The 27048-nt window shown below is 35.5% G+C and overlaps 1 protein-coding gene across 1 annotated transcript in view; it reads left to right on the forward strand.

Moving 5' to 3' along the window:
* The window catches only part of LOC148939529 (uncharacterized), a 32485-nt gene extending 11899 nt beyond the window's left edge, over positions 1 to 20586 (forward strand). Inside the window, exons 3-4 of the mRNA XM_089106661.1 lie at positions 9024 to 9170; positions 20260 to 20586. Coding sequence (XP_088962787.1) covers positions 9024 to 9170; positions 20260 to 20367 — 255 coding nt within the window. The 3' untranslated portion in view covers positions 20368 to 20586. The remainder of the gene's footprint in view (positions 1 to 9023; positions 9171 to 20259) is intronic.
* The last annotated feature ends 6462 nt before the right edge of the window (positions 20587 to 27048 follow it).

The raw sequence follows: 27048 nt of genomic DNA on the forward strand, positions 1-27048 counted from the left end.
CAATAATAATCAAATACTTTTGAAAAGACAGCAGTATGAAAAGACATTAAAATGCTTAAAGAGTAAAAAACTGGTAATTGCAAAAATATTTGTAAATATTTCAACAAGGGACTACAACAATTCAAAAACCTATAAAAAATCTTTGAAGCTTAGTAGATATCTTTTTTAGAAATCGGACTTGCTTTAATAATCAGGTATCTTTGAAAAGACACATTATGAAAAGACATTAAATTGTATATTGAGCAAAAAACTGGTCTTTGCAAAAGTGTATATATTTTGACAAGTGATCAAAAATTCAAAAAACTTAATAAAGAAAACCAAAAGTTTGAAGCTTAGTAGATCTTAGTTGAAGCTGTTAGAAATTGAACTAGGTATAATAATCAAATATTTTTGAAAAGATACAGTATGAAAAGACATTAAATTGCATGTTGAGCAAAAAACTTTTAAGTACAAAAATATGATATACAATGTAAATTTGACGGTTTTAAGAAAAAAAAACTATTTCGCCGATTTCGAGGCCTCAGAATGCCATTCAGCCATTCAGAGACCTCAAATGGCTAAGCAAAAGGGTTGCACACATTGATTTTCATTGGTACTTATCTTTTAACTACAAAAACTGTGAGCCTCTTCTTGATTTTATGGTGTCTTCATAGGTTCTATACAACCACTGTGGGAAAATACAATTTTTTTTTAAGTTGCGACTTATTTAGATCGTTTTGGTGGCCAGAAATGTCAATATGCCAGTTAAGAAAAAGAAAAAAAAAATTATGCTGCCGATTTCAAAGCTGGACCCGTCACTCGGCACATGGTAGACTCGTATATATTGATTTTCGTAAGTAGCAAGCTCCAAATGAATCATCTGTGTTTGCTGCTCTTTCCTCCGGAAAATGGAGCGCTCTCCATGGAACACAAAGAACAACAAGGGTCCCAATGACTTGTGACTAAAATTTGCGTGGTTTATGGTCTTTTTGTCGGTTTGTACTGAGTGTCACATTTTGTTGGCGTCGAAGATTGCGATGGGGTTGTTCTTTTAACGCAATATTTCTTTCTTCTTCGCGTTTATTTTTCACTCGTTCTGATTTTTGCTGTCGCTTGTATTATAAAAGCAAACTATTTTTTTATTAAAACTAATTTTATAAGTTCTGGTTCTAGCTTTATAGAGATTTCGTTTAATTTTCTATGTATCGTTTCATTTTTGCGGATATTTTTTTTTTCTTAAAAATTTATTTTTAGTATTTTTAATTACTTCTGCCGCGTATAATCACAACGGATGTTTAGTTTTTCTTTAATTTTTTTTTTTATTTGCTGTAATTATAGCTGTAGGTATTATGACAGTATATTTTAGTTATTCATTTGCGACTTCATTTTCGATCATTACTTTAGATATTATTCTAATACATTTTACCTTGGCTTCTTGGATTGGTCTTGTCACGTTGGACGGTCCAGGTTGCATATTTGTTCTCTAGGCATTATGAAAGTACCTAAGACGCCTTTTGTAAATAGATAAGTACGCTTGGTATTGTATACTTAACTATGTTCTTTTTGTAATATTGCATGCGTCATAGATACGAAAACGATACGTTCACTCCTAGGGGAGGAGGGGAGGAATTAAATTCTATTGCTCGTTTAAAGAGATAGTATATTTATGAAAGTTTATTTGGGGCCTGGTGTTTCAACAGCTCTTGATATATGGACTTGTCTCAATTGGTATAATTCATTCGAGAGCTAGTGTATTCGCCATTAACAGAATCATCTAATAAATTATCTTTCTTTACTTTTCACAAGAGGGAGGGTGTGTCCCTATATATTTGAATTTGTCCCTCTCCTGGCCATTGGAGCCTAAACGCATTGAAATAAAAATCGAAAATGATTTTCTTTGAAATTTCCAGTTTCTTTGAAATTTCAATGAGTTTTATTGAATTTTTTTTTGTTTTTATATGAAAAAGAGTCCGTGATTGTAAATGCTTTAAAATCCGGATCGGCAATAATTTGAGCACATTCTTTCGAACTGATAACAACGTCACAATGACTGATATTTTGCTCACTCGCACATTTCACCAAAGGCTGAGTTCAAATGAGTCTAAAGATTTCATTTCAACCTTTGCTTTCGTTTCCGGTTGTTTCTTGGCAAATATATGAAAAGCGTTTTCAAATAGGGTTTTTGGTGAAATTGGAGGGCTCTGTGAATTTCTGTAACCTTGAAACCATTCCAAAGCACCCATCTTAAAACAACATGGCTTAAAACAATATTTCGTTTCGAATGGAGGTTGGCCATTGTGTTACTTTACTTTCTTTACCTTCGGCGGGAACCAGACGATGAACTGTCCTGCCCGGCACCAAAGGATCTTGGGATGACTTCCGACGACCACTTGGACAAGTCGGCTGCAGCTTCTCCGGCGATCTTCAGCCAGTCTTTGTCCCATCTCCGACTGTGTCTCCTGAATCCTCCCCACGGTTTGAGGTCCTCCTTGTATTTTCACCAAAGGTTCTTCCTTTGTCCCCCTGGCTTACGTTTCCAGGAGTGGGCTGGTTCGCAGACAAGGACGTCTCGACATATCGTGCCTTCGGGACAGTGCAATGTGTGGCCGAGGAGCTTCAGGCAACGTCTTTTAATGATAAGCGTTAGCTCTTCTGATTGGTCATAGCGACTCCTTACTTTACTATTGGAAATTCTGTCCCATCTCTTAATGCGGAGGATGTAACGAAGGCAGCGGTGGTCGAACACGTCCAAAGTTCTCGCATCTTCAGTCTTGATCGGTCATGTCTCGCAAGCATACAGTAGTACTACTCGAACAGTTGCACCATAGATTCTGACTTTTGTTTTGGATGATATCTCCCGTCTGGTCCATAATGCTTTTTCAGCCTAGTACAGACTACACATGCTTTTGCTATGCGGGCAGGTATATCCTTTTCAGATCCACCATCTGGTTTTATGATAGAACCAAAGTGCTCGAATTCCCCAACGCTTTCTATTTGCTAACCTTCGAGGGTAACTTGGGAAGGAGCAGGTTGGTCGAGAGCCAATACTTCAGTCTTTGCGCCGCTGATGACCAGTCTGATGCGGTTTGAGACCTCATAGGTATCGTCGATCATGCCTTGTAAGCTGTCGGCGGTAGTTTGCAGCTCAGCAACGTCGTCTGCGAAGTCCAGATCTGTCAGGGGCTGGAGGAAACCAGCTATTTGTCCGAAGACTATTCCGCTGTGGTTTCTCATTGCATTATACATGATCCAGTCTATCGCGTAGTTGAATAATATAGGCGAAAGGGGGCATCCCTGCTTTACCCCAGACTCCACTGGAAACTTAGGGGTGTCATTGCCGGAAACACGGACTTTGTGTTGAAGAAGTCCAGTGAATGTCCCCGTCCTCCACTAATGAAAGATTGTTTGGACCCTGTAAGTCCTTAGATATCGATCTGTTGAAGCACGGGAAAACAGAATTTTTTAACCAAGCCTGTGGTCCATTCTCCTCACACTGGCAATATCAGGAAAACTTGGATCACAAGGATTGTAAAGCCGTTTGCAATTGCTACACTGAAAAGATTAGTGAGACACTGCTGACGTATAGAGGTAACTTATATTCAGGAAAAGTGCATTCGACTTTTCGCTGGTAAGTCCAGTCGGGTAAATTTAAAGGATTCAATCTCCATCAAATACATGCTCTCCCCTCATTGATCTTTGTACGAGTAGGTGTGGATCAACCTCGGCTATATGACCTGTTTTATTTCGTGATTTTAAGTTTTAGGTCCATCACCAGGTCAGGTGTACAAAAATAATACCCTAACTCCAACCCAAATTTTTTATAGATTTTACACGTATTTTAAACATAATATCCAACAATGTCAATACATAGCTTTTTAAGTTCAATTCACAATATTCTCCCCCATTTTTACCCTCCTTTTGCCCGAAGTTTTTAGCGAATTTATACTGGGCAGGGGTACATTGTCGCTCGTGAAGTGAATAAAAAATTCTTCGGTAGGGGGTTATTTTTACTCGCGAAACTTAGAGGCATGATTGTAATATTCGTAAGGGTATGTGTCTTTACAGGTTAAAAAATCATCCATTTCATTATCTGCAAAGTGCCACTTTAGTTGGTAAAATTATTAAAATTGTCGCTTTTTTGCACTTGAATTAGTTAACTAAGAGATGTGGGTCAATAAAATTTTTAGCTCATGCTGACGAAGGAACCATTTAAAATATATTTCCTGGTTCAACTTAAAATTACAAGTTTTTCAAATTACTTCGGTATAAGTCTATACAAAAAATTGCCATCTACCCATGTGCTATCTACAACTTACTTCTCAGCAATTGTGCCATCGCTGGTAGTATAAATTTTAAGTCTTAGTTAAAACTGTGTATGTAAACAGACAGAATAGCACCGTTTGTTCGTTCTGGTACCCGTTGACACCAGTATTAGCTCTCTACCGCCACCATCATATGACACTACGCTACTACTGGCGGTGCCGCTAGGTTATTGTAACGTGATTGAATTGTCCCACGAATTCTACCGGTTTGGCCCGAGAGGTTTTTCTAAGTTGCCCCGGCTTTACCAGTGTACATTTTGTGGAGGGGGGGGGATGTAAGGGTCACACTATTTGACTTGAGGTGCCACGTCCTGTGTTTCCTCTAATAATTATTTCCTTAGAGGGGACGGTTCCTCTGGTCGATACGGCAATAATGAATGTTCTCAAAACTTTTTCCTAATTCCACCGTGGCTCAGGGACAAATAAACCAATGCCAACAACAAAAAGGACAAGCAAAGATAAAAAAAAAGAACGCTAATATCTTTAGACGCGTCAAACGAGGTATGTTCAATGCTGATAAAAACCAGAAAAGAACAGAAACGTCAAAAAAACAAGTAAAAAGGGATTAAAGTCTAAAACCTGCTACGTCACTGGCGCTTTACTGAAAATATGTACTGTATTTGTAAGATATATACAAATATTTTCTTATGTACTTATTACAACATTAAAAATAAAACTACAGAAAAATTAAATTTTGAACTGATGGACTTTTCAGCAGCTGATATCGTTAAGTATCAAATATTTAGTTTAATTTTATTATTTCTTCCCAAGACAAATTTAGTTTGTCGTGAACGTCCTCAATGAACAGCTCGTCCAAGGTACAGCTCGCGTTTACTTAGTACTGCCTAAATTACGGAAAAGTTTTGCTCCGTAAGATTACATACCGAAGCGTTTACATTAAATCTTAAGCTGTACTAGCGTGAAAGGTTTATTTAGTTTGTCGTGAACGTCCTCGTCGTATGTCTATTAGTGTCCTCAATGAAATTGGAGATGATGCCTCAGACCTAGGCATAGCAGTAAACCTCTCTAAGTCCATGATAATGTCGATTTGTTTTCTCTAATCCTTACCCGGATTTCTTAATCCTATCCCTCCTGAAATTTCTGTATCCTCCTTAAAATTACTTGGCGTTACAGTTTCTTCTAATTTAAAGTGGGATGTTATTGTTAAAGATATCCATAGAGCTAATGTGTCTATCTCCCTCCTTAAGCTCGTAAATAAACTTAGCGTCCCTCCTTCCCATTTCTTAAGGATTTACACGTCTTTTGTCCCCCCGCATCTCGAATATGCTAGTCCAGTTTGGCACCTTGGTATCTCACGCGAAGAGTCGGAAAAAATTTAATCTATCCAAAATTGAGCCTTGCGAATAGTTTTCAAAGAAGGCAAGGTGCTATACTCTGCGCCTAAGAAAAGCTAGTTTGGAAGCTCTCACACGGCAAGCATTTTCCCCAAACGTCCCTCTCCATCCAGATTACGGCAGCCTCGTGCTGTTTTTGAGCCCATCTCTATTTTGTCCCCTTCATTACATAAAAAAATAATAAAATACCCTACTAGTTTCTCCCTTTTTTTGGATGATGGTGCTGCCCAGGTTTTTGTATTTATTTGCTTGTTTTCGCTCCCTCTTTCTGTATATGGATTCTCATTTTCGCTTGTCTTCTAGCCAAAAACGATTTGAACCTTTTCTTGATGTCATGACGCCAACACAGGTTTGATACTGCCACCCTGGGAAAAATACAAATTCTTTCTTGAATTTGTGACCTATTTAGATCGTTTTCATGGCCAGAAATGTCAATTTTCCAGTTTTAAGAAGAAAAATAAACTATGTCGCTGATGTCGAGGCCAGGCCCTTCATGGCTACGTGACAGGCTTGTCTATATTCTCATTGTCACTTATATTGCTGCCGCAGACGATGTGAGCTTCTTCTTGATGTCATGGCGTCACCATAAGTTTGATACAACCAAATTCTTCCTTAAAATTGTGACCTTTTTAGATCGTTTTAGTTACCAGAAATGTCAATATACCAGTTAAGAAAAAAACAACTATATAGCCGATTTCGAACCCGGACCCCGGGACTCAGCATGTGGTAGGCTTGTATATATTGGTTTTCGCTTTAAGTAGCAACCTCCAAATGAGTCAGCTTTGCTTGCTACTGTTTCCTTGGGAAAATAGAGGGCTCCCCAGGGAACACATATAATGATGAAGGGTCCCAATGACTTGAAAGAAACAGTTGCGTTGTTTATGGCATCTTTGTTGGTTTTTCCTGGATTTTGCGCCACATTTTATTGGTGTCGAAGATTATGGTGGCGCTGTTCTTCTAATGTAATATTTCTTTCTTCTTCACTTTCATTTTTTCACTCGTTCTGATTTTTTGTGTTGCTTTTCTTGTATCATCACAATTCTTTGTTTTTCACTCCATTTTTGACTCAGTCTGATGCTTGCTTTCTCTGTATGTTTTGTAATTCTCACTGCCGCTTATCTTTTAACCGCATATTTCCTTGTTCTCGCTGTGGCATATCTTTCAGCCGCGTATGTCTTTGTTCTTCACTTTTATTTTAGACTAGTTTTAATTCGTGCCGCTACTTATCTTCGAACCGTATGTTTCTTTGTTCTTCACTTTTGTTTTTGACTCGTTTTAACTGCTGTGGACGGTAGTATTCTGAGTATATAAATTTGTTCTTAATTTTAGTTTATCATTACTTTAGACATTTTTTCAATACCCCTTATTTTTTCTCCCCTCCTTTTTTTTAATCTCGCTTTTATTTTATTTTTAGCTTTTGTATTGTATTTTGTTAGCTTAGTTTGACGATTTTATTTTTTTACTTTTTATTTAACTTTGTACAGTTAAATTTGTGACAAACGAATGATTATTCATTCTGATTTTTCTTTTTTGTTGTAGTTTCGGCATTTCGCCAGTTTCTGTGTTCTTATGATATTTTTGACTCCAAAGTTCGAAATCGGCCCTTGTCGGGCTTGTGATAGTGATTTTTTGAAATAAATATCTTATCTATATACCTAGGCATGAACCTGTCTAGCAAGGGTGTGCGAAAGCAGAGGATGGCTGGCCCCCTACCCCCATTGTATTTCCAGGCTGAAGGGCCACGAAACAGAGATCAGTACCACCTGTTGAGGGTCTAGTGCCCTCTTGCATACTTATCTAGAAATTTACACCCAATCAGAGTTTTCGAATTGCATTTATGTTCTCTGAAATCCTAAAACAGGGGTAGATCCTAGGGTAGTCACCCCCTCCCCTTGAAACCTTGATTTAAATTGTTTTTATGTTAGCTAGAGTTTTTGTTTGATATGTACACTGGCCGAGGCTTTTATCATATTTTTTAATCTGTTGTTGGAAATGCATATTCCTATTGACAGTATATTGCTGCAAAGGCCTTTATTTATCAAGCCTCCTATGTAAACCAAGTCTACAAGTCTGTTTTGCCTTTCTCAATAGACTCTGTACTCTAGATTGTTGGATCTTGGCGCTTCAGGTGCTTATGTTGCTGATTTTTCGTTACTCTAGAGAAGCAATATGAAAAGTACAACATGTAGGCTACTTTAGTGTGGAAGTTGAAAAAGTGAAAAAGCTTAACGACCAAATAATCCACCCTACGTTTCTCCTAAAGAATATTGTTGGCGTACTGTTTTAAAACCGATGGCTCGAAAAGTTTACTGTCAAAAGAGACAGTGAAATCTTTTGTCTAACCCTTTTTCTTCCTCAGAGCGTTGTGAAAGCAACAGATGAAACCTTGAAGATTGCAGTTTGGGGCATTTCTCGTACATACTGCAGCTACATGTGTTATCTGTATCAGTTGTATGAGTAACCCTTGTATTAGCAGCAACATAGGTGTGGAGGAATAGGTGGCTTTGAGTCAAGAGAGAAGTACGCCCAGTGAGTGTTGTGTCTGCGGAATGAGGCTTGTCACCTCTGCATATACTGTTTTGAAACAGTGGTTCCAGGAAGCTTTGCTTCATCTTATATTCAAATCCTGTAATGCTCCTTGTATTATTGATTTTCTATTCCAACTTATGAAATTTTAAGCAGGTGTTTCACATGTCAGTAAATCCGGGCCTGTTCAAACAGTATGTTCTGTTCTAAAAGACACAATTTTAAATCAAACATTATTCTTCAAGACACACAGTCCCCCGTTCATCACAGAGCATAAGTTGTGTAATGAATGGAGGAGCAAAAACAGAAAATGATGAACCCTCCACTACTTAATCCAGAAAAACAGAAAAATGACCTTGGTGTTAGTCAAGAGAATTCCCTCTCTTACTGGATCTAGGTTGTGTTATCCTAAGGTGTGAAACTAATGGTGAGAGTCAATCTGTTGCCTTGCATTTTACTTTCCTTTGCAGTGTTACACATAGGAATCATCAAAATCAAAACTTATATCAACTTTTGCCCAACATGGTTTTAACTGTTTCTATCCTTTCAAGCTTACATATTAAACATTTAACTTCACGAAAGGGAAAGGTTATTATTTTCTATTGGTCTTAGGTCCTTTGGGATGGAATTCCAACCTTGTGAAAAAAACAAAACCATAGATGGAAATATATTTGAAATGTTTTAAATGTGTATCTACTTTTATCTTACTATGTAAAGGATAAGAAGTATTTTCTCATATATTCTTATAGTTACTCTTCATTTTCTACAATTTAGTTTTTGCCGATTTTAATGTAAAGGCGTATGTGATGTTGTTCGAATTTTATGTTTGTTCTTATTTCAGATTACCGATTGTGGTCTTATGGACCTTGCAGCACAGCCTTTGCCATTTATAGAAGAACTGGATTTATATCGTTGCAGTGAAATTACTGACTTGGGTTTATCTAAACTCCTTCCGGAATTAACAAGATTACGTTTCCTCAATGTGGAGGTAATTTAAGATATTCTTTTTTTTAAGTAGATTGCATCCTTGAAATTACTGGATTACGAACAGAAGGAGAATACATTTATCGCACTGTTTTTTTAATATTTTTTTTCTTACTATTTAGTTTCATCTTTGGTGTTATTGGCTTTTTTCTAAAGGTAAAAATACTCGAAAGAAGAATTAATTGAACGTTTGAAATTATCTAAGTTATAATACGCTGACGTTTTTTAAGCTGAATACACGTTTTGAGTAGCCTCTGGCCTATCCCTCCAATTTTGCTTGAAGGTCTCATTTTTGCCTTGAGGTGATAGAGCAATGTAATGGGAATGGGTGAGGCTTTGACGGTTGTCTGTTCCCCTACTCGTGACGTATACTAGGTAGGTCCTCACGTAAGTAATTTTAAGAGTTTTCAGGGGGTACCAATTTACAAAAGTGAAGGGGGGCAACGATTTTACTGTTTTCAATGAAGTCACAGAAAAATGTATTTTTCAAAACCTATGGAATGCATTCCAGCATGTGTGTGTAACAACACAGTAACAGATTAAATTTGTTAAATCGGTTGCAATAAGTCACACTTGTGTTATTACTGCTCCATGTTGAAACAGTTTTTAAATGGAAGTGGTAAGCTTTAAGATGCAGAAACTAACATTAATTGTCCCCTGTTAAAGATTGTATAATAATAGCTTTACTTATTTTTTTTAAAAAAATAAATTTAACGATATCGCGACTCGGTGCCAGTGAAAGAGGTGAAAAAAGGTTATTTAAAGGCTTGAATCTTACCGTAATTGATATTGTGGCTAGTCTTAATTGACGGACAGCGACAGTAAGGATATTTGATTTTTGGGTTAACTTTAATTTTATTTTTCAGCATAGTCGAAAGGTCCAATAACCATTTTTCTGGGGATGACATGCAGCCCTTGGGGAAAGGGTTGTAAGTTAAGACATTTGCCCATTGTTTAGATATAATGTTTGCTATTCAGAAGTATGTAGACATTCTATTGGGAGGGAAATTTTATGGGTTGAATTTTACATAGGGGAATTCGTCAAAATTCCTGTGCAAGATCCTTTTTTCTTACTTTCTCTTTGGCGACTCAGTTTTAAGTGTTGAGATGTTCCGAGGAAATTTTAAGAAGGGTTGGAAATGTCTGAAGATTTTTTTTTTTGGGGGGGGGGGGATTACTGGCTAATAAAATTTCTATTTGGAGAGGAAGGGGTTAAAGAAAAAAAATTACACGGGGGGGGGACTCCTAAGATAATTTGAAAAAACAATCAAAAACTAAATAAAAGGCTGTTTTTTCTGTGAAAGGAAGGAGATTTTCCTGGCAGAATTGCAGGAAACTTTCCGACGAGAATTTTCAGTTAGGATGGAATTTCCTGGTGGGATTTTACTTTATGGAAAGTTTATGTGGAGGAATTCGTCGAGTTTGCATAATTTTCCTTAGAGGGTGGGAAGACTTCCTGGCATTATTTGAAAAACGAACAAAAATCATTTTTTTCTAAACAAGGTTTTTCAACGGAAAGTAAGGAACAGCATTAAAACTTAAAACGATCAAAGAGTATTCCTTATATGTGGAGGGGGGGGGGTGCCTCCGCGTCACAAATCGCGCACTTTAAATTAATTTTTTACTTTCTTATAATTTATTTAAGAACGACTCCGGATTCATAAGAGCCGTTTTATTAGAATAATAATTTTTTTTCAAAGTACTATAAAGAGCGAGGTACTGAGGATGGGGTAGGACCTCTCATATGCTTAATCAATTCTATTCAATCTAAATTTTTGTATTGCCCTTTAATCTTAGTTGAAAATAATTGTTTTTTTTTAATTAGTTTTTAGAAGGACGTGCAATAAAATTTTTTTTTTTTTCTTTTTTTTTCCTTTTATTTTTTTATAGTTTATACTGTTTATTTATCTGTATATTTAATGGTTGGTTCATAAATGGGATATTTATTCTTCTGATTCGAAAAAAAAACTTTTAATTAATTAAAATTTTAATTTTTCATTGCAACACTTTTTAAATATCAACTGTTGTACTGCCGAATTGACTGCTGAAATACTTGACTATATGGTAGAGGTGAATTTAGCGACACGATCATCTGAGTTGGCTTCTTTTTTTTAACAGGAAGTGTTTCTGCCTGTTTCTCTTCACGATTCAGTGTGAAAATAAAGAAAAAATGAGAAAGATCGTATTATCCTTGAGGTGATTTTCAGTTTCGTTTCAGTTTTGAGAAAAAATATACCTTCATATCACAAACGACATCCTACTGTTAAAAACTATATCTCAAGTAAAATCAGGAAACTAGTTATCTCACAGTTCAAAATAAAGCCAGTTAAGCACATTTCGATCAGGTGGACCAATTTGGACCAACGGGAATCCTTGGTTCTCATTGATGTGAATTTTTTTGCGCAAAATAGCTCACGGAAAGCGGATGTCAGAAAGTCGAAGAAAGGTTCACACAGAAACAATTCACTGCAGCCGTTGAAATTCAAAAGATAGCATGAAGGATTTAAACAGCAGATGCATAGAAAGAGGCTAATTGATGTTCTAGATGCCAGGAACAGTATTTAAAGAGCTAGCCTGTATAAGCTTAGGGGCTAGTTATACCTAATTAAAAATATAATTCTTATCTTGTATGTTCGTTTTCCCTGAAAATATTGCCTCAGGCACTAAGGATTAAATTCTGGGATTAAAAGGACATGACCTTCATTTATTTTTGTTTTTTTAAATATTACTGGAAAACTTCAGATAAAAATGATTTGTTTCTTAGTTACTACTCGCCCCTCCCTCCTTGCCCTTTTTATGTGCCTCCTCTCATCAACAATATTTTGTAACTATCATTTAGCTCCTATTGGTCAAAAGGTGTAATAGCTAGGCCTTCAGGGATTTCATACCCCCACAGTGTCGGGGCAAGGATTGTAAATTATGCTATTTACATACTGTTTAAATGCAGGATTTTATTAGAAAAAGGGAAAGTTTTGGTTCTGGGTGTATCTGAAAAAGCCAAGGGTATTAAGGTGAAACTTGGGAGAATGTTGAGGGGTATCTTAAACTAAATGAAAAGGCATTATTTACGTCCAGTTTATCAAAAAGCGAATCTGCAATATCGTAAGAAGAGCTGATGGTGTTAAGTTAAAACTCTCATGAAATTTTGAGGAGAATGTTTAAAGGGGTTGGAGGACTGGCAGACCCCTCCCATGCCCTCTTTAGCTGCCCTCTCTCCAAAACAAATTGATGAAAATTTTGAAATAGCCTTTTTGTTCAAAATATTCATGGTAAAATAATTATGTATTTCGGGAAAGGGTGTACATGTCAAAAGGGCGTATCAGCAATATCTTAGGGACGGCCTAGGGAATTAAGTTGAAACTTACAGGGTATGTTGAAAAGGGATCTGTGAACTACAAGTCCCCCTGTCCTTTTTAAATGCCACTCCCCTCAACACTGATCAAAATTTTAATAAATGATTTTGCTCAAAATAGGCAGAAGGTCTAGTAACTACCTCTGGGGATGCAATGCCCTCCAAAGCCCCCAGGGCGAGAAATCTAAATCATACAATTTACCGTTTTTTAATAGCAGGACTTGTAGTTCAGAAAAGGGGAAATGTTTGAATTTGATTATGTTCGAAAAGGCTATATGCATTTAGGATTTTTGAGAGGCCTGTTTATTTAAACATTGCATTACATAAGTTACCCTTTGTTTATATGGAGGTACGTTTATCCTGAGTAGGGCCGAACTCAGCGAAAAATTTCGGAGGGGGAGGGATAAATTGACTGAGGGATGGTAATACTAAGTAAAAAGGAAAAATAAAGTTTTTAGACTGTAAGGTACATTCTCTACTAAGACAACACTGTAAATATGTAAGTATAAAAATAAAATCAATCCGTCTTTTTTTGTGGGCTAGTTTATCCAAAACATCTTCTGCATTTACTGGAACAAACCTGTGTGTGGATAATAAGGCCAATCGATTTAGCCGTTCCTGACCTGAGTCACTCCTGGTTTAAGATTTCACTCTTCTTACGGTAGAAAAAAAAGGCTCACACGTAGCCATAGTGACGGGAATCGTTGCACCAATCTTCAAAAATTAATATAGGGTGCGGAAAATGTTCTTATCACATTCTTTTGAGCACGTTATGAAATATTTTGGTGCTATATTTACTGACTGTATCCAGATCTCAGCTTACAAGCTTCCCCTATAACTGTCTACATCAAGATACCAAAAATTAGTCAGAGTATCTGATATATCTTTTGTTTTTTCTTCGTCAATCGAAATACAGTGCTGAGGGAGTAAGTATTTTAGCGACTACAGCAACTTTATGTGACTAAGGATTTGCTGATGCAGCTGCTGCAGAGAGTAGTTGATAAATGGGATAAACACAGAAAATCGGTAATACGTTTCAGGATCCTTTTACGCTGATGGGTAATTATCCCTGTTAGTTTGCATTGGAGCTCATCTGGGCATTCTAATCCTGATTTCATGACACAGTTCAGTCCCTTCAGTAAAAGTGGGTGAGACATAGATTTCAGTGCTTCCATTCCACTAAAGTGGGAATAAAGTATTTAAGTGCGAAAAAAAAGAGTAGAATTACAGTAGGACAAAATCCGGAAGTAAGTATGTTATTGTGCTTACTATTTGCACAGCAATGTTAACAAAATTGATTCTTACGCTATATTACCAGTGTTTCCACTTCAAATTGTTTTAATCCCTAAAAGTTTCCCCATTTTCTGACTTCTTTCCAAGTCACAAGTAAACCCTTATTTAGGCTGACTTGACTTTTAATAGCATTTGTTCAAGACGACATATTTTGTAACTCAAGACCTTTTACGTGTACCAAAATAGCTTCTTTTAACGTTTAAAACAATGCTTTGTATTTATCGACTAGTTAAGTTCGGTTTTGATTTATAGATTCCAGTTCCAGATCTCAGATTCTGGACCATATGAATATATTTTATTTATTTGTTTTCTTTGCCATTATCTTTTCCTTCTCTATTACTACTTTTACAACGCACTCGTTTTAAATTGAATTGGTAAGGATTGGCATGAATTATATCCAAACGGCCACTTTTTCACGCCATATTTTAGTTTTTGACTTTTTTTTTTATATTGAGTTATTGATTTGAATTAAAGTCTAGTAGTAAAGATGAATCATTTAATGCTTTATTTAAGGACAGTGCCTGCATTTCGATCTTTTGAATTATTCAATTTTAACTAGTGTAGACTATTACATGCCTCTTATTTTTTCAGATAATTCTGAATGCAGACGCACTTTAAACTGTATTCAGAAGAATGTAATTAGAATTACCAAATGATAAGATTTAAGAGAATATACCAACTATTAAGATTAACATTCCGATTCATCGTATTCGTCGCCATCCCCATCGTCTTTCCCAATGCCTCAAAAAGTGACGCATTCGGACGCAGTCGCATCGGATTTCACGGACTATATTTTTTTTTCTTTAAACTCACGGTGAACGTAGGAGGGCCTTTACGCTTCATTGCATACTTGACAGAAATCGTCGCAGCCAAAGTGACGTTTTTGAGCCCATTCCTCTTTTCATTTTTACTGTTTTCAGAACGCTGAAAAGCCTTTCCACACCGACAATTGAGCAGGGAAGTCTAAAAATAAACCGAATGACATGAAAAACGCTAGTTAATTTTAAAACTCCACTTGACGTCTTGAGTTCCAAAAATCAGTGGGGTTCCCACCACTGAGCAAACTGTCATCTGGACTAAGCAGCCTCAATGCTCGCCACTCTTTTTCAACCGCCCCAAATCCCACGAGGGGTTCCCGAACTTTTGGCAAAAAAGCCGCAACGATGAAATATCACCATCCGAGGCGACTTTTGGGTCTACAATCTCTACAAAGTTGTAAATGTCGTGATTAAATGGAAATTGGTCGACTAGCTGGGAAACAGCTTCAATATATAATTTCTGGGCAATCTCCTTGATGCCCTTGCATTTCTTTGTGAACTTTGTATCTTTTCCTTGTAAGGAAAACAGACGAGCGATCGCTTCTGGTCTCAGGTAAACCTTAGAGGTGGGTAAGAAGAACTCTTCTCTTTTAAGGTTCACAGACTTAACAGACTCAATTTTTTCACATAATCTTTTACCATGAAATTGTGAGAAAGGCTCTTCACAACTTCTAGCACTTCTTTTTAAGCAAGTAAAATCGTAAATTTGTATAGGTGCTTCTATGTGTATTTGTCTATCACGTCGTTGCTTCCCCGTTGGTTATTTTGTTTCAAACTTCGCGGTCTATTCAAGTACGACAAAACAAGAACGTATATCAATCGCTTTTGCCGAAATCCCACCGTTGTATCCAAAATTCCTATTTCCATAACAAAAATCCATAGGCTCGGTAAGGAAAAAAGTGGAAAATCCAAACTTAAAGTAGAAATAAAGTACTACAGTGGTCAAAATATTAGAGGAGAAACATTCAAAATAAATAGTCTCTCAAATAGTAGAAATGAAAGCACTGATAGATTCACTACTCTCTCTTATGCTCTAACTTCACTCTTAAAATCGTCAGCTTGTTTGAGAAAGTATACGATATCTATAGTTTCTGATTGCAAAGATGACGATGACTTGTGTGACAGACTAAAAACTTTACTGTCAGTAACCTTAGCTGCAGCAAAACATAGCCTTGAAACTAGCAACTCGTAAATGAAGTTCCATCATAACCTTGCCCCGTTAAGTATTTTATGTTGCTTCTTATTTCAACTAAGATTTATATCAACCAACTAATGTCTGCTATCAACCTACTATTTCTTTTTGAGGAAGTCTATAATTGTTGATATCCGTTTTGAAATGATGGACGACTAATTAACTAAGAGGGGCGTAGACTTCTATATAAGCACTGAAAAAGCACACGTGTTATTATTATTCTCCCTGACCATACTACTTTTTCTATGACGAAAATAATAAGAATTCCAAAGAGGGATAGATCCTTTTATTAGATAGTGACACGAAAATATAAAACAAAGACTCTAAATATTTCGGTAACACAGTTGGTCATCATCATCAGTAGAGTATCTCTACTGATGGTGATGACTGACTGTGTCATCGAAATATTTAGAGTCTTTGTTTTATATTTTCGTTTCACTGTGTAATAAAAGGACCTATCCCTATTTGGAATTCTTATTGTTTAAGCACACGTGTGATTTAAATGAAGTTTATTAATGATCTTAGAAGACCGAGGTTATAAAAGCACCTGCCTTTCTTGGCGGCAGCCTGGCATTGTTACCCTGCATTTTCATAAAACAAATATTCTCGTGTAGACATCGTCACACATTACCTACTTGTTGTGCATACATTACTCCATATCAATTGGATTAAAACCGATAATAAATTTGGTTATTTTTTAAGACTGATTAGTTTAAAAGTTATTTTATAAAAAAATATATCATTCATTTTTTTTTCTCCTCGTCGCAATAAGATTTACGGCGTATATTATCCTTTAGTATTTGTCAAGATCTATAAGAATGATAACCCTACATGACAAATTTTGCGAATTTTGGGGGAGGATGTATCCCCGCTATCCCCCCTGGGTTCGCCCCTGATCCCGAGTCTCCAGAAAGCTTAAGAGCATTAATGTGAAACCTTTAGAAAATTTTATGGGGAATGTCAAACAAAATGAAAACATACTCTTTGCAAAAGAACTGTCGAAATGGTATATTAGCAATATGTAAGGGATGGCTAAGAGCATTAGGTTGGAACTTTAAAATCATGTTGAGAGGGAAGTTAAACAGGAGATTGGGATCCGCTAGCCCCCTCCTCCTCTTGTCCTTTCAGATCCTCCTCTTTGTAATGATAGAATATTTAAAGAGCATTTAATCAAAATAGTCGCAAGGTCTAATAGCTTTGACCCCATGCCCCACAGGTCCCGGGACAAGGATTGTAAGATTATCAATTTGTCCATTTTTTATATGTATGATTTATCACTAGGTAAGAGGGTTATGTTGAACTAAATCAAAAACATCATCTTCATTCAAGTTATCAAAAGAGCATACCTGCAATATTTTAGGAACAGGTAAGGGTATTAACTTGAGACGTTCAGCTGCTTTCAAGGAATGTTGAACAAAATCAAAACACGCTTTGTGCATGCTGACTGTCAATAGGGGGCATCAATAATATTTCAGGAATAACTGAGGGCATTAAGTTGAAACTTAAAGGTTGTGTTAAACACTACTTGAACCTTCAAGGAATGCTTAGGGGGATTTTAAACTAAATTAAAGGACACTATGTACATCCAGAGTATCAAAAGAGTATATCTGCAATATCTTAGGATCGGTTAAGAGTCAGAATATTCAATCAAATAGATACTATGTTTGTCTCGGATATCAAAAGGACGTATCTGAAATATCCTAGAAACGCCTAATGACATTTAGTTGAAACTTTCAAGGAATGTTAAGGGAAGGGGGCGTTGGAATAATTCAAAAGCCACTATATAGAATCATTAAATTACAATTAGATATATTACTTGTTACAATAGAGACATAAAAAAACTGGGAAAATATTCCTTGTATTAACCAAATCTATAACTTTGGCAATCAAAAACGGACAGAAATTAATTAAAAAATAATTCCCCAAAAGAAGTTTTTCAAAGAAAAGTAGTGATAATAAACATATTAAAACTATGTTGAATATTCAGTTAAAACTTGAAATGTGCAAAATTGCTACAAACAGGAGTTTGTGTACTCCCTTTCCTAACTGTAAAAGTCTAAAGTTTATTGGATTATTTGCGCTTTATATTTACAAAATTAAAAAATAAAAATAGAAATTTGTTGTGAAATGAAATTTTTAACTGCCGAGTTTCCGAGAAATAATATTATTATATATCAAATATTTAGTTAATTTTCATTAGTTCTTTCTAGTCTTTAAGATACTTACAAAGATTTTTTTCTATATTAGTACCTGCTATCCTGATGCTTTTTATGATCGTTTATTTTATTTACTGTTTGTTTTGAGTCTCATTGATTTTTTAATAGTAATTTTTGGTCGTTTTGAGTTCGAATTACTATAGAAATTTGTTTCTGCTGGTCTTGAGTTTAATATGACTTGACCTTTTTTTTAAAAGCTTCTTTTTTGGAATTTTTTTTTTAATTTATGTTCATAAAATACAACACACAAGAAGTTTTTTTTTACAACTTTCAATGCTGAGGTTAAGACATGTGAAGGTACTTTATACTCAATAATTATTTTCTACTCTCGAGACTTAAGCCGGAGAGGATCAAAAAGTTCGGGGTAACGAACTGTAAGTAAGGAGCGACACGGCCCAATAATAACCGAAACTCTAAAAAAACGGAAATTTGATATCAATACATATATCAAAAGAACTGGCTTGTTATAGTGATTCCCAATGTATATAGGTTCATTAAGTTTAGTGTTACCCATCAAAAATTACGCACCTGAGAAAATGTGCCTGATTTTCAAAAAAGGGGAATACCCCCTAAAATTCAAGGGATCTTACTGAAGATTCAGATTCATCAGATTGTGTGTATCCGAGAACCCTATTGTAGAAGTTTCAAGGTCACGGATGTGTTAATTTGCTTTTATTTTTATTTTTCTTTCCCAGAGATGATCTCATTGAGCCCATAGTCCTAGAATATCGGGAAAGGGCTTATTCGAATGGAAATTAAAAGTTCTAGTACCCTTTTTAAATGACAAAAAATGGAGAGTAACTAGACCCCTTCCCATCCCCCTTTTTTCCTCAAAGTCGTCCGATCAAAATTTTGTGATAGTCATTTTGTTCATCATAGCTGAAAGGCTCAATAACTATGCCTTTGGAGACAACATGACCCTCCACGGCCCCTGGGAAAAGGTCTTTAAGTGAGCAAATTTGCCCATTGTTTACTGATAGTATTTGTTATTAGGAAATATGTATGCATTTTTCGGGTGGAGGGGGGGGGGTGAATTTTCTGCGGGGTGTAATTTCCACAGGGAAAGAAGTTTCCAGGGGTGACCTTTACAGGGGAAATTTTACACTGGCGGAATTTGCCAGAATCAATTTTAAATGTGGAGATATTAAGGGAAATTGTCTCAGAGGATATTTTTACCGAGTTGGTGTTGTCTAGAGTATTTTTCCTTAGGAGGGGGGATTTTTCACGGAAGAAACTCGTCATAGGGGAGTTTTCACGGGATAAATTCTCCAGAGGGAATTTTCTGTCGGAGTAACTCTACTAGTGGGTGGGGTATCCGCGGGAAAACTTTTCCACGGATGTAAGGATTTTCGGAATGATTTAAAAATAATCTTCGCAAATGAAAGTCTTTTCCAAATGAAAGTGCACTAAGAAAATTTTTCACCTGGAATCGTCCGCAATAAATTTTTCAGGGGGAATTTATTAGCTAATATGGAATTGTCTGGGAGGGATTTTCCTGGTGGGGGGTTGGGATTTTACTTGGGAATAACTTTCCGTCGAGGGATTCTGCGTGGGGAGAATGGATTTTCCATGGAGGGGGGGCAGATTTCCTGGTATTATTTAAAAACTCAGAAATAACATTTTTTTTAAAAAAGTTTTTTTTAACTGAAAGTAAGGAGCAATATCAAAATTTAAAACGAACAGAAATTATTAATTATATGAGGGGGCCGCCGTCTTCTCAATAACTTGGTCTACGTATTCCGTATTCCGAGGTCTCTATGTGTAGTTGACGGTGGTGGGTATATTCCATTATCTGTAATAGCAAACAATGCTGTATATGCTGATTTTGCGAAAGTTCTAATTCTCTTGGGTCTTTTGTCTTTGCTTTGAAAGTCATCTTCTTACGTTTGGGACCATTAGTTAAATTTATTTCATAGCAGTTCAATATGTTCCTGTCTGGAATTCCTTCGAATGATTCTGTCAAGTTTGTAAAATGCTCTTGAAAAATTCTTTAGGTGTTCTTGCTCACTTTTGTTCAGTGTTCAGACAGGTTTATCGCTGGATAAAAATATTTTTCTGACACTTCAAAAATGGTAATATTTTTGCCAGATTGTCTTTGATGATGATGGTGTAAAATTGTCTTGACATTGTTTTAATTCAGCAGGTAGCATCAGTCCATAAGTGCCAATTCGTGCCTTCTTTTTTGAAATCTTTTCTCTCTTTCTATATCTCTGTCTTTTCAGGGTTGTTCCAGAGTGACTGACAAGACTCTCGAAACTGTGAAGAAATATTGTCCAAAGCTTCGGTACTTATATGATAATTACGACTTGACACATAATTTTCTCCTGTAATGTTCTAAGATTCTCCTGTAAGCGGCGGCCATTGTATTCCATTGGACCTGATGATTATGATGACGAACCTTACGATGATTATTACGATTACCGTCGTGATAACTTTGACAGTGATGATAGTGCTGGCTAAATTTTTATAACCAGTCTCTCAAGCTGAGAGTGCCTTATTCAATTTTGATTTAACAATAAATTATTGGCAATTGTTTTAAATAACTAGATTCCAAAACAATGTTTGTCGTACTTTTTTGTTTTATATCAAACAGATTGCGGTAACGAACTATAAATAAGCAAATACAACTAGTTGCGATAGAAGTAGTAGTTTGAGATAATTTAATTGTAGGAGAAAGACTGGTACATATTTTTGTAGCTTAGTTATGAGCATTTCTGTTAACACACTGACTGTTTGTAAATTTATATTCTACAATCAGTTGTATCTGAAATATCTCTCTAAATTAACTTTCTCAATTTGATCTATTGATAAAAAGTATAGTAATAAACTAATTGAAATTTCAATATTAATGATATTAAATTTAACACTAGTTGTGACAGAAGTAGTAGTTTGAGCAATAGTAATAGTAGTAGTAAGACTAGTAAACATTGCAGTTGTAGTAGTATTAGCAGTAGTGTGCAAATGTTGTTTTTTAATCAATTGATCTTCTCCCTTAAGCATTCTCTGAGAGTCCCAACTTAATGCGCAAATCCATTCGTAAGATAAGCTATTTTGACAATCTAAATGCACTTAGTGTCTTTTGTTAGTTTGAATTTTCCATCAATATTTACTCAAATTTTAACTTCATAGATTTAGCCTTAATAATACTGTAATCACAGCAGTTTTGGTGGTAGCAGAAGTAGTTGCAGTGTTAGTGTGGTATTTGTAGTGGTAGTAGTAGTAGTAGCAACAGTATTAATAGCGTTAGTAGCATATGCATATTGACTTTTGGTCAGCTGAACATCGCTTTCATGATGTCCCAGAAGTTTCATCTTGACACGTTAAGCCATTCAAAAAATATTGTTGATGTGCACTTTTGACACCTTTTCGACGCCCTTTTCACCTTAATGCTCTAAGCCTTACACGTTGTTGCAATTGACGTAGTAGTTGGAGTGGTTTAGTAGCAGTAGTAGTATTAGTAAAAGTAGCAGTGGTAGTAGTGTTTGTAATGACATGCATATATTACCTTTTTGTCAATTGATCTTCCCCTTTAAGTATTCTTCGAAAGTGTCAACTTAATACTTAATTATGTCTTTGAGGATGACAATCCCCCATAGCCCCAGAGGGCAAGGGTTGTAAGTTATGCCCTGGGTGCATATAAGGTTTTTATAGAAAGCTTGGTTATAAAGACTTCGGAGGGGGTCATTGGATTGGTAATCAGAAGCTCTAGTTCCCTTTTTAAGAGTCAAACTGATCGGAGGACAGCTCGCCCCCCCGCCCTTCTCCCCCTCCCACACACGTCGTATTGTCCGAAAATGCATGTAATAGAAATTTTAAGATATGTATTTTATCTAAAACAGTCCAAATATCGTATAGCAAGGTTTTTGGGGTTGAAACATTGCCCCGGGGGCACTTAAGGTTAATATGGAAGGGATAGTTGTATAAGTTTTGGAGGATGCTCATTTCGTTGTAAACTAGAAGTTCTAGCTCCCTTTTAAGAGTCAAAAGTGATGGAGGGCAGATAACCCCCCCCCCCCACGACTATCCCTCTTTTCACGAATCGAATTTGATTGAAATTGTGAGACAGTAATTTTGCTCAAAATAGTGCAAAGAACATACAACAATGCCTCTAGGGTTTTGAGTTTTGAGACATCAATTTGTTTCAGCATTGTTGAAAGGTTCAGTAGCTATGTGTTTGGGAATGTTAACCCTCCCCCTTCGAGGCCTCAGGGCAAAGACACAAACACGCCCATCATTTCCCAAAACAAATATCGAAACAGAGTCTTGAGACATCAATTTGTTTCAGCATTGTTGAAAGGTTCAGTAATTATGTGTTTGGGGATGTCAAACCTCCCCCTTCAACGCCTCAGGGCGAAGGCTGCCACTTATGCAATTTGTTCATTGTTGACATATAGTACATGTTATTGAGAAAAAGTATGTATTTTTTACTTCTTCTTTCCCAAAATACAAAGGATATTAAGATAAGTTTCTTAGGGAATGTTGAGGGGAGTGTTAAAGTAAATTAAAACATGTGTTGGTACATGGGTTGTCAAAAGGGTTTTACTCAGGAATGACTGAGTATATTAATTAGGAATTTTCAGGAAATGATAAGGGAGATGATCATTTGACTAAAAAGGCAACATTTGCGAGCTACTACTGCTACAACCGCTGCAGCTTCTACGTCTACCACAAGTAATATTACTACTATCACTAAGACTACTCCTTCTGTAGAGAGTACTATTAAGGCTGAGGGTATTGAAAAAATATCTGAGGAAACTTCAGGGATATCACGATTGGGCTGTTCAGTTGACCGAAAGGCAAAGTGTACCTGCTACTACTTTTGCTACCACTGTTACTACTAATAATAATACACTACTACTATTCCTACTACTATTACTACTACTATGATACTAGCACAATTAAGGCTATAAGTATGAAGGTGAAAGTCAAAAAGGCGTATCTCAAGAATTGATTGACCTTTCAACTACGCTGAATAAAATGGCTATCTCAAAATTTTGATGGGAATTGTTTTGGAAAATAATGGGCGTGGAGGGGCGTTCCCCCCTATCAACACTTTAGACGATTAAAAAGGGCACTAGTCCTCTCAATGTTCATTTTAATGAGCCCTTTTTGAATTTTCCACGACAATGCTTTGTATAAGAAACCCCTGTATTCTCCCAGGGCATAACTTACAACCTTTGCCCTGAGGGTGGGGGGGGGCATCATCCTCAAAGACATAATTGCCGAACCTTTCAACTACGTTGAACAAAATTATTATATCGAAATTTTTATCCGAAGCGTTTGGGGAAATAATGGGCATGGGGGGGGATTTGCCCTCCGATCATTTTCGACTACTAAAAAGGGCACTAGCCCTTTCAATTTCCAGTTCAATGAGCCCTTTTCAAAGTTTCTACGACAACCTCTTCTATACAAAGTGCCCTCATCTAAGAAAAAGAAATAAATAAATAATACATTGTGCCAACATCGTCCTTTACTTAGGCAGCACTATTGCGCTGCTTATGATTAGCCATGGCTTTTAACTTCTTTTTATCAGAGTCCACTAACTTAAATTTAATCCATATTATTACTTTTGTAGTACAAAACAAAACTGTTAGTATTGGAGTGAAACTTTAATAGCATATTTTTTCTTTTATTGTAGCTATTGCAAAAGATACCTGCTTCAAGGTCACCAGGAACGATCTGTAGCTATTTGCCTAATGTTTAAAGAAGAGGCAGCACATTAGTTTCTACACGACGACGTTAGATATTTTGTTGAATTCTTTCTAACAGTATCTTTCGTACATACTCTAGGATTTTTTCTTACCCTGAGTTTCCACTGATACGATTTGACCCAAAAATAACCGTTTTTGTTTGACCCAATAAATTTCCTCCGTTTTTAGCTACAAGCTTATGCGTCATAAAGGTTCACCGGCTGCGTTGAAATATTTCTACTGAGCCTTTGAAAATCACATCTATACATTTGAATTGCCTGTTTTTCAGAACCATAAATTGCAAGTAACTGAGAAACTAATTATGTTTATCTTAAATTTTGATTAATATTTGACGAAAAAACATTTTAATCGTAAAATTTCCAATAAAATTACAAGGGGGAATATTTCCAATGAACATACAAGGATTACAAGCTAAGAATTATATTGTTCTTTAAGTATAGCTAGCCTAGGTTTATACAGGTTAGCCCTTTGAGTATTTTTCTTGGTTTCTAGAACTTAATTTAGCCTATTCCCATGCATTTGCTGTTTAAATATTTTATTGGATAAAAATGCTATGTTTTCGCTTTTTAGATATCTCATAATATTTTTTTTTTGCACTTTAACGGATGTAGTAAACCGTTTGTGTATGAAAATTTTAGTGACTTCCTAACTTCCGCTATCCATGAGCCGTTTTGTGTTAAAAATAATCGCATCAATGGGAACTAAGGGTAGTGATGCTTTACTTTTTATCGGTTTTCCTCTATCATTGAAAAAAGTGACATCTATTCAAATTAGTGTCGTGTCATCTAATATATTTACCTTTTTCTTGTTTGCATAGAAAAATTCTAATATAGGCTAGCAATTAGCATATGTGAGTATTTTAATTAGGAAAACTCCTTGTTTTTCGTACAAAAACTGTATCCTTCTGCTGATAGAAGACTTTTATGTAACCATCAATACATGATTAATAAAACGATTTGCCTAACGCTTGATAAAAATAATCCTTGGGTAAGATACCTAGGCTAGTTGGCCTGGGCTTGTTCAACAGTTAAATCACTGTAAAATCTTTACAGTACCTCCTAGAAAATGGATTGTTTTTTTTATTGGATTAATCTAAATTTTGTTTCATAAGTATGTGATTGGCTCAAATAATGTAGCCATATACAACATTGGCAATTTTAAATGATAGTCTAGTCATCAGTGGAGCCTAATCACTTGTACACACACTTGGCCTAGGTTCAGGCATAAACTTAAAAAATGCTGGGTATATTTTTACTAAATCATATTATTGACTTATGATTAAAGTGAATATACCACTTGATGCCTTTTTTAAGCTATTTCCAAATATAATAGGCCTACCCTAATCAATTTTGTCAGAAATGAATTTTACCCCCACCCCTATATACCAATTCAGGGTATATATTTGCACACTAGGGGGGTAGGGGTAAAGTTTAAACTTACCTCCCATTTACATCAGAAATAAAATTTGCCCCCCCCCTAATATGCAAATATATACCCTAAATTGGTATATAGGGATGGGGGTAAAATTCATTTCTGACAAAAATGATTATTATATTTGGTAAGAGCATAAAAAAAGACATTGAGTGGTAAATTCACTTTATTCATAAGTCAATAATATGGTTTGGTAAAAATTTACCAAAATCTGGTGGATTTTCTCTAAGTTTAGGAAATGTATTTGTAGATCTTTGAAAAATCATAAATTAAGATTCAGGAAAGTTGTGAAGCTTTAAATTACAAAACACTTTTCTTTTACTTTCTTTAAGCAGAAGATCTATTTTACAAGGTTTCACTTTTATAATGCAATGATTTTTAAAGGTTAGTGCCCTCTAGACAGAGGAGGAGTAGAGGTATGTACTTTAAAATAGCTTCCTAGGATATACTTTAGTCTATAAAATAAAAGTTCAAAATAGGGATAAAATCCTTTTTAATAGACAGTGTATAGAAATTCACAAAAAATACCAGATATTTCAGTCACATATACAGTGACTGTGATCAGTAATAAAATTAAACTAAAACAATTTAAAACAAAAGCTTATATACAAAATCAAATAAAACTACATATTATTTAATTCTCTAATTCTTTTCAAAGCAAAGGCAGAAGCTAGCCTCTTTGACCTTCTTGGATTTGGTTCATTAGTGTTCAATGATATAACATTTGGACCAGTAATAAAACTAAACTAAAACAATATAAAACAAAAGTTTATATACAAAATCAAGTAAAACTACATATTGTTTAATTCTCTAATTCTTTTCAAAGCAAAGGCAGAAGCTAGCCTCTTTGACCTTTTTGGATTTGGTTCATTAGTGTTCAATGATATAACATTTGGACAGAGGTCAACTACATTGGGTGAATTGAACTTTACTCTGTCAGATTTTATATAAAATCTGACAGAGTAAAGTTCAATTCACCCAATGTAGTTGACCTTTGTCCAAATGTTATATCATTAAACACTAATGAACCAAATCCAAGAAGGTCAAAGAGGCTACCTTCAGCCTTTGCTTTGAAAAGAATTAGAGAATTAAACAATAAGTAGTTTTATTTGATTTCATATATAAACTTTTGTTTTACATTGTTTTAGTTTAGTTTTACTACTGATGATGGTCACTGTATATGTGACCAAAATATCTGGTATTTTTTGTGAATTTCTATACACTGTCTATTAAAAGGATTTTATCCCTATTTTGAACTTTTATTTTATTGTCATGGGTAAAGGTAGTGTGGTCTCCAAAATTATATACTTTGGTCTGTAGATCCATCCCTGGAAGTTTCATTTTCCTAACCTAACCCTTTTCCAAGATAGCCAAAAATAATGTGTCTAGAATTTTAGCAAACATATTTTAAACAAAAGCATGTATTATTTTTTTATTTCAATGTTGTTATGCTTTGTAATTTTCTTACATATTTCAATGATGACAGACTTAATGTCATGATACTTTTGCTAGCGGGGAGTCAGGCAATAGTTTTTACAGAAGAAATGATTATAATTTTTGACTAGTTGTATTACAACTATTTTTTGGGAATTTTGTGCCATACAAGAGTGAAACCTGCTACTGTGTCTGAAAAATGCTCAATTCAAGGGTGATGATAGTGATGCAAATATGGCCACTTTAGCTAGATTTTGATAATCTGAATTAGTTAAATTGAGATAGCAGAATAGTGAATCCCAGAGAAAGAGACTGAGAAATAGAAACCTCCCTGCATAAAGAGAAATAAATTTAATAAAGGGACCCACCTGCTCCCCTTTGAAAGAAGATCTTTGGACATTGAAAAGTAAATGGATTAAGTGCCATCTATTAAGT

The sequence above is a fragment of the Artemia sp. Qi Xiang Cuo genome, chromosome 21 (assembly GCF_049724085.1).
Source record: "Artemia sp. Qi Xiang Cuo chromosome 21, ASM4972408v1, whole genome shotgun sequence".
Classification (NCBI taxonomy): domain Eukaryota; kingdom Metazoa; phylum Arthropoda; class Branchiopoda; order Anostraca; family Artemiidae; genus Artemia; species Artemia sp. Qi Xiang Cuo.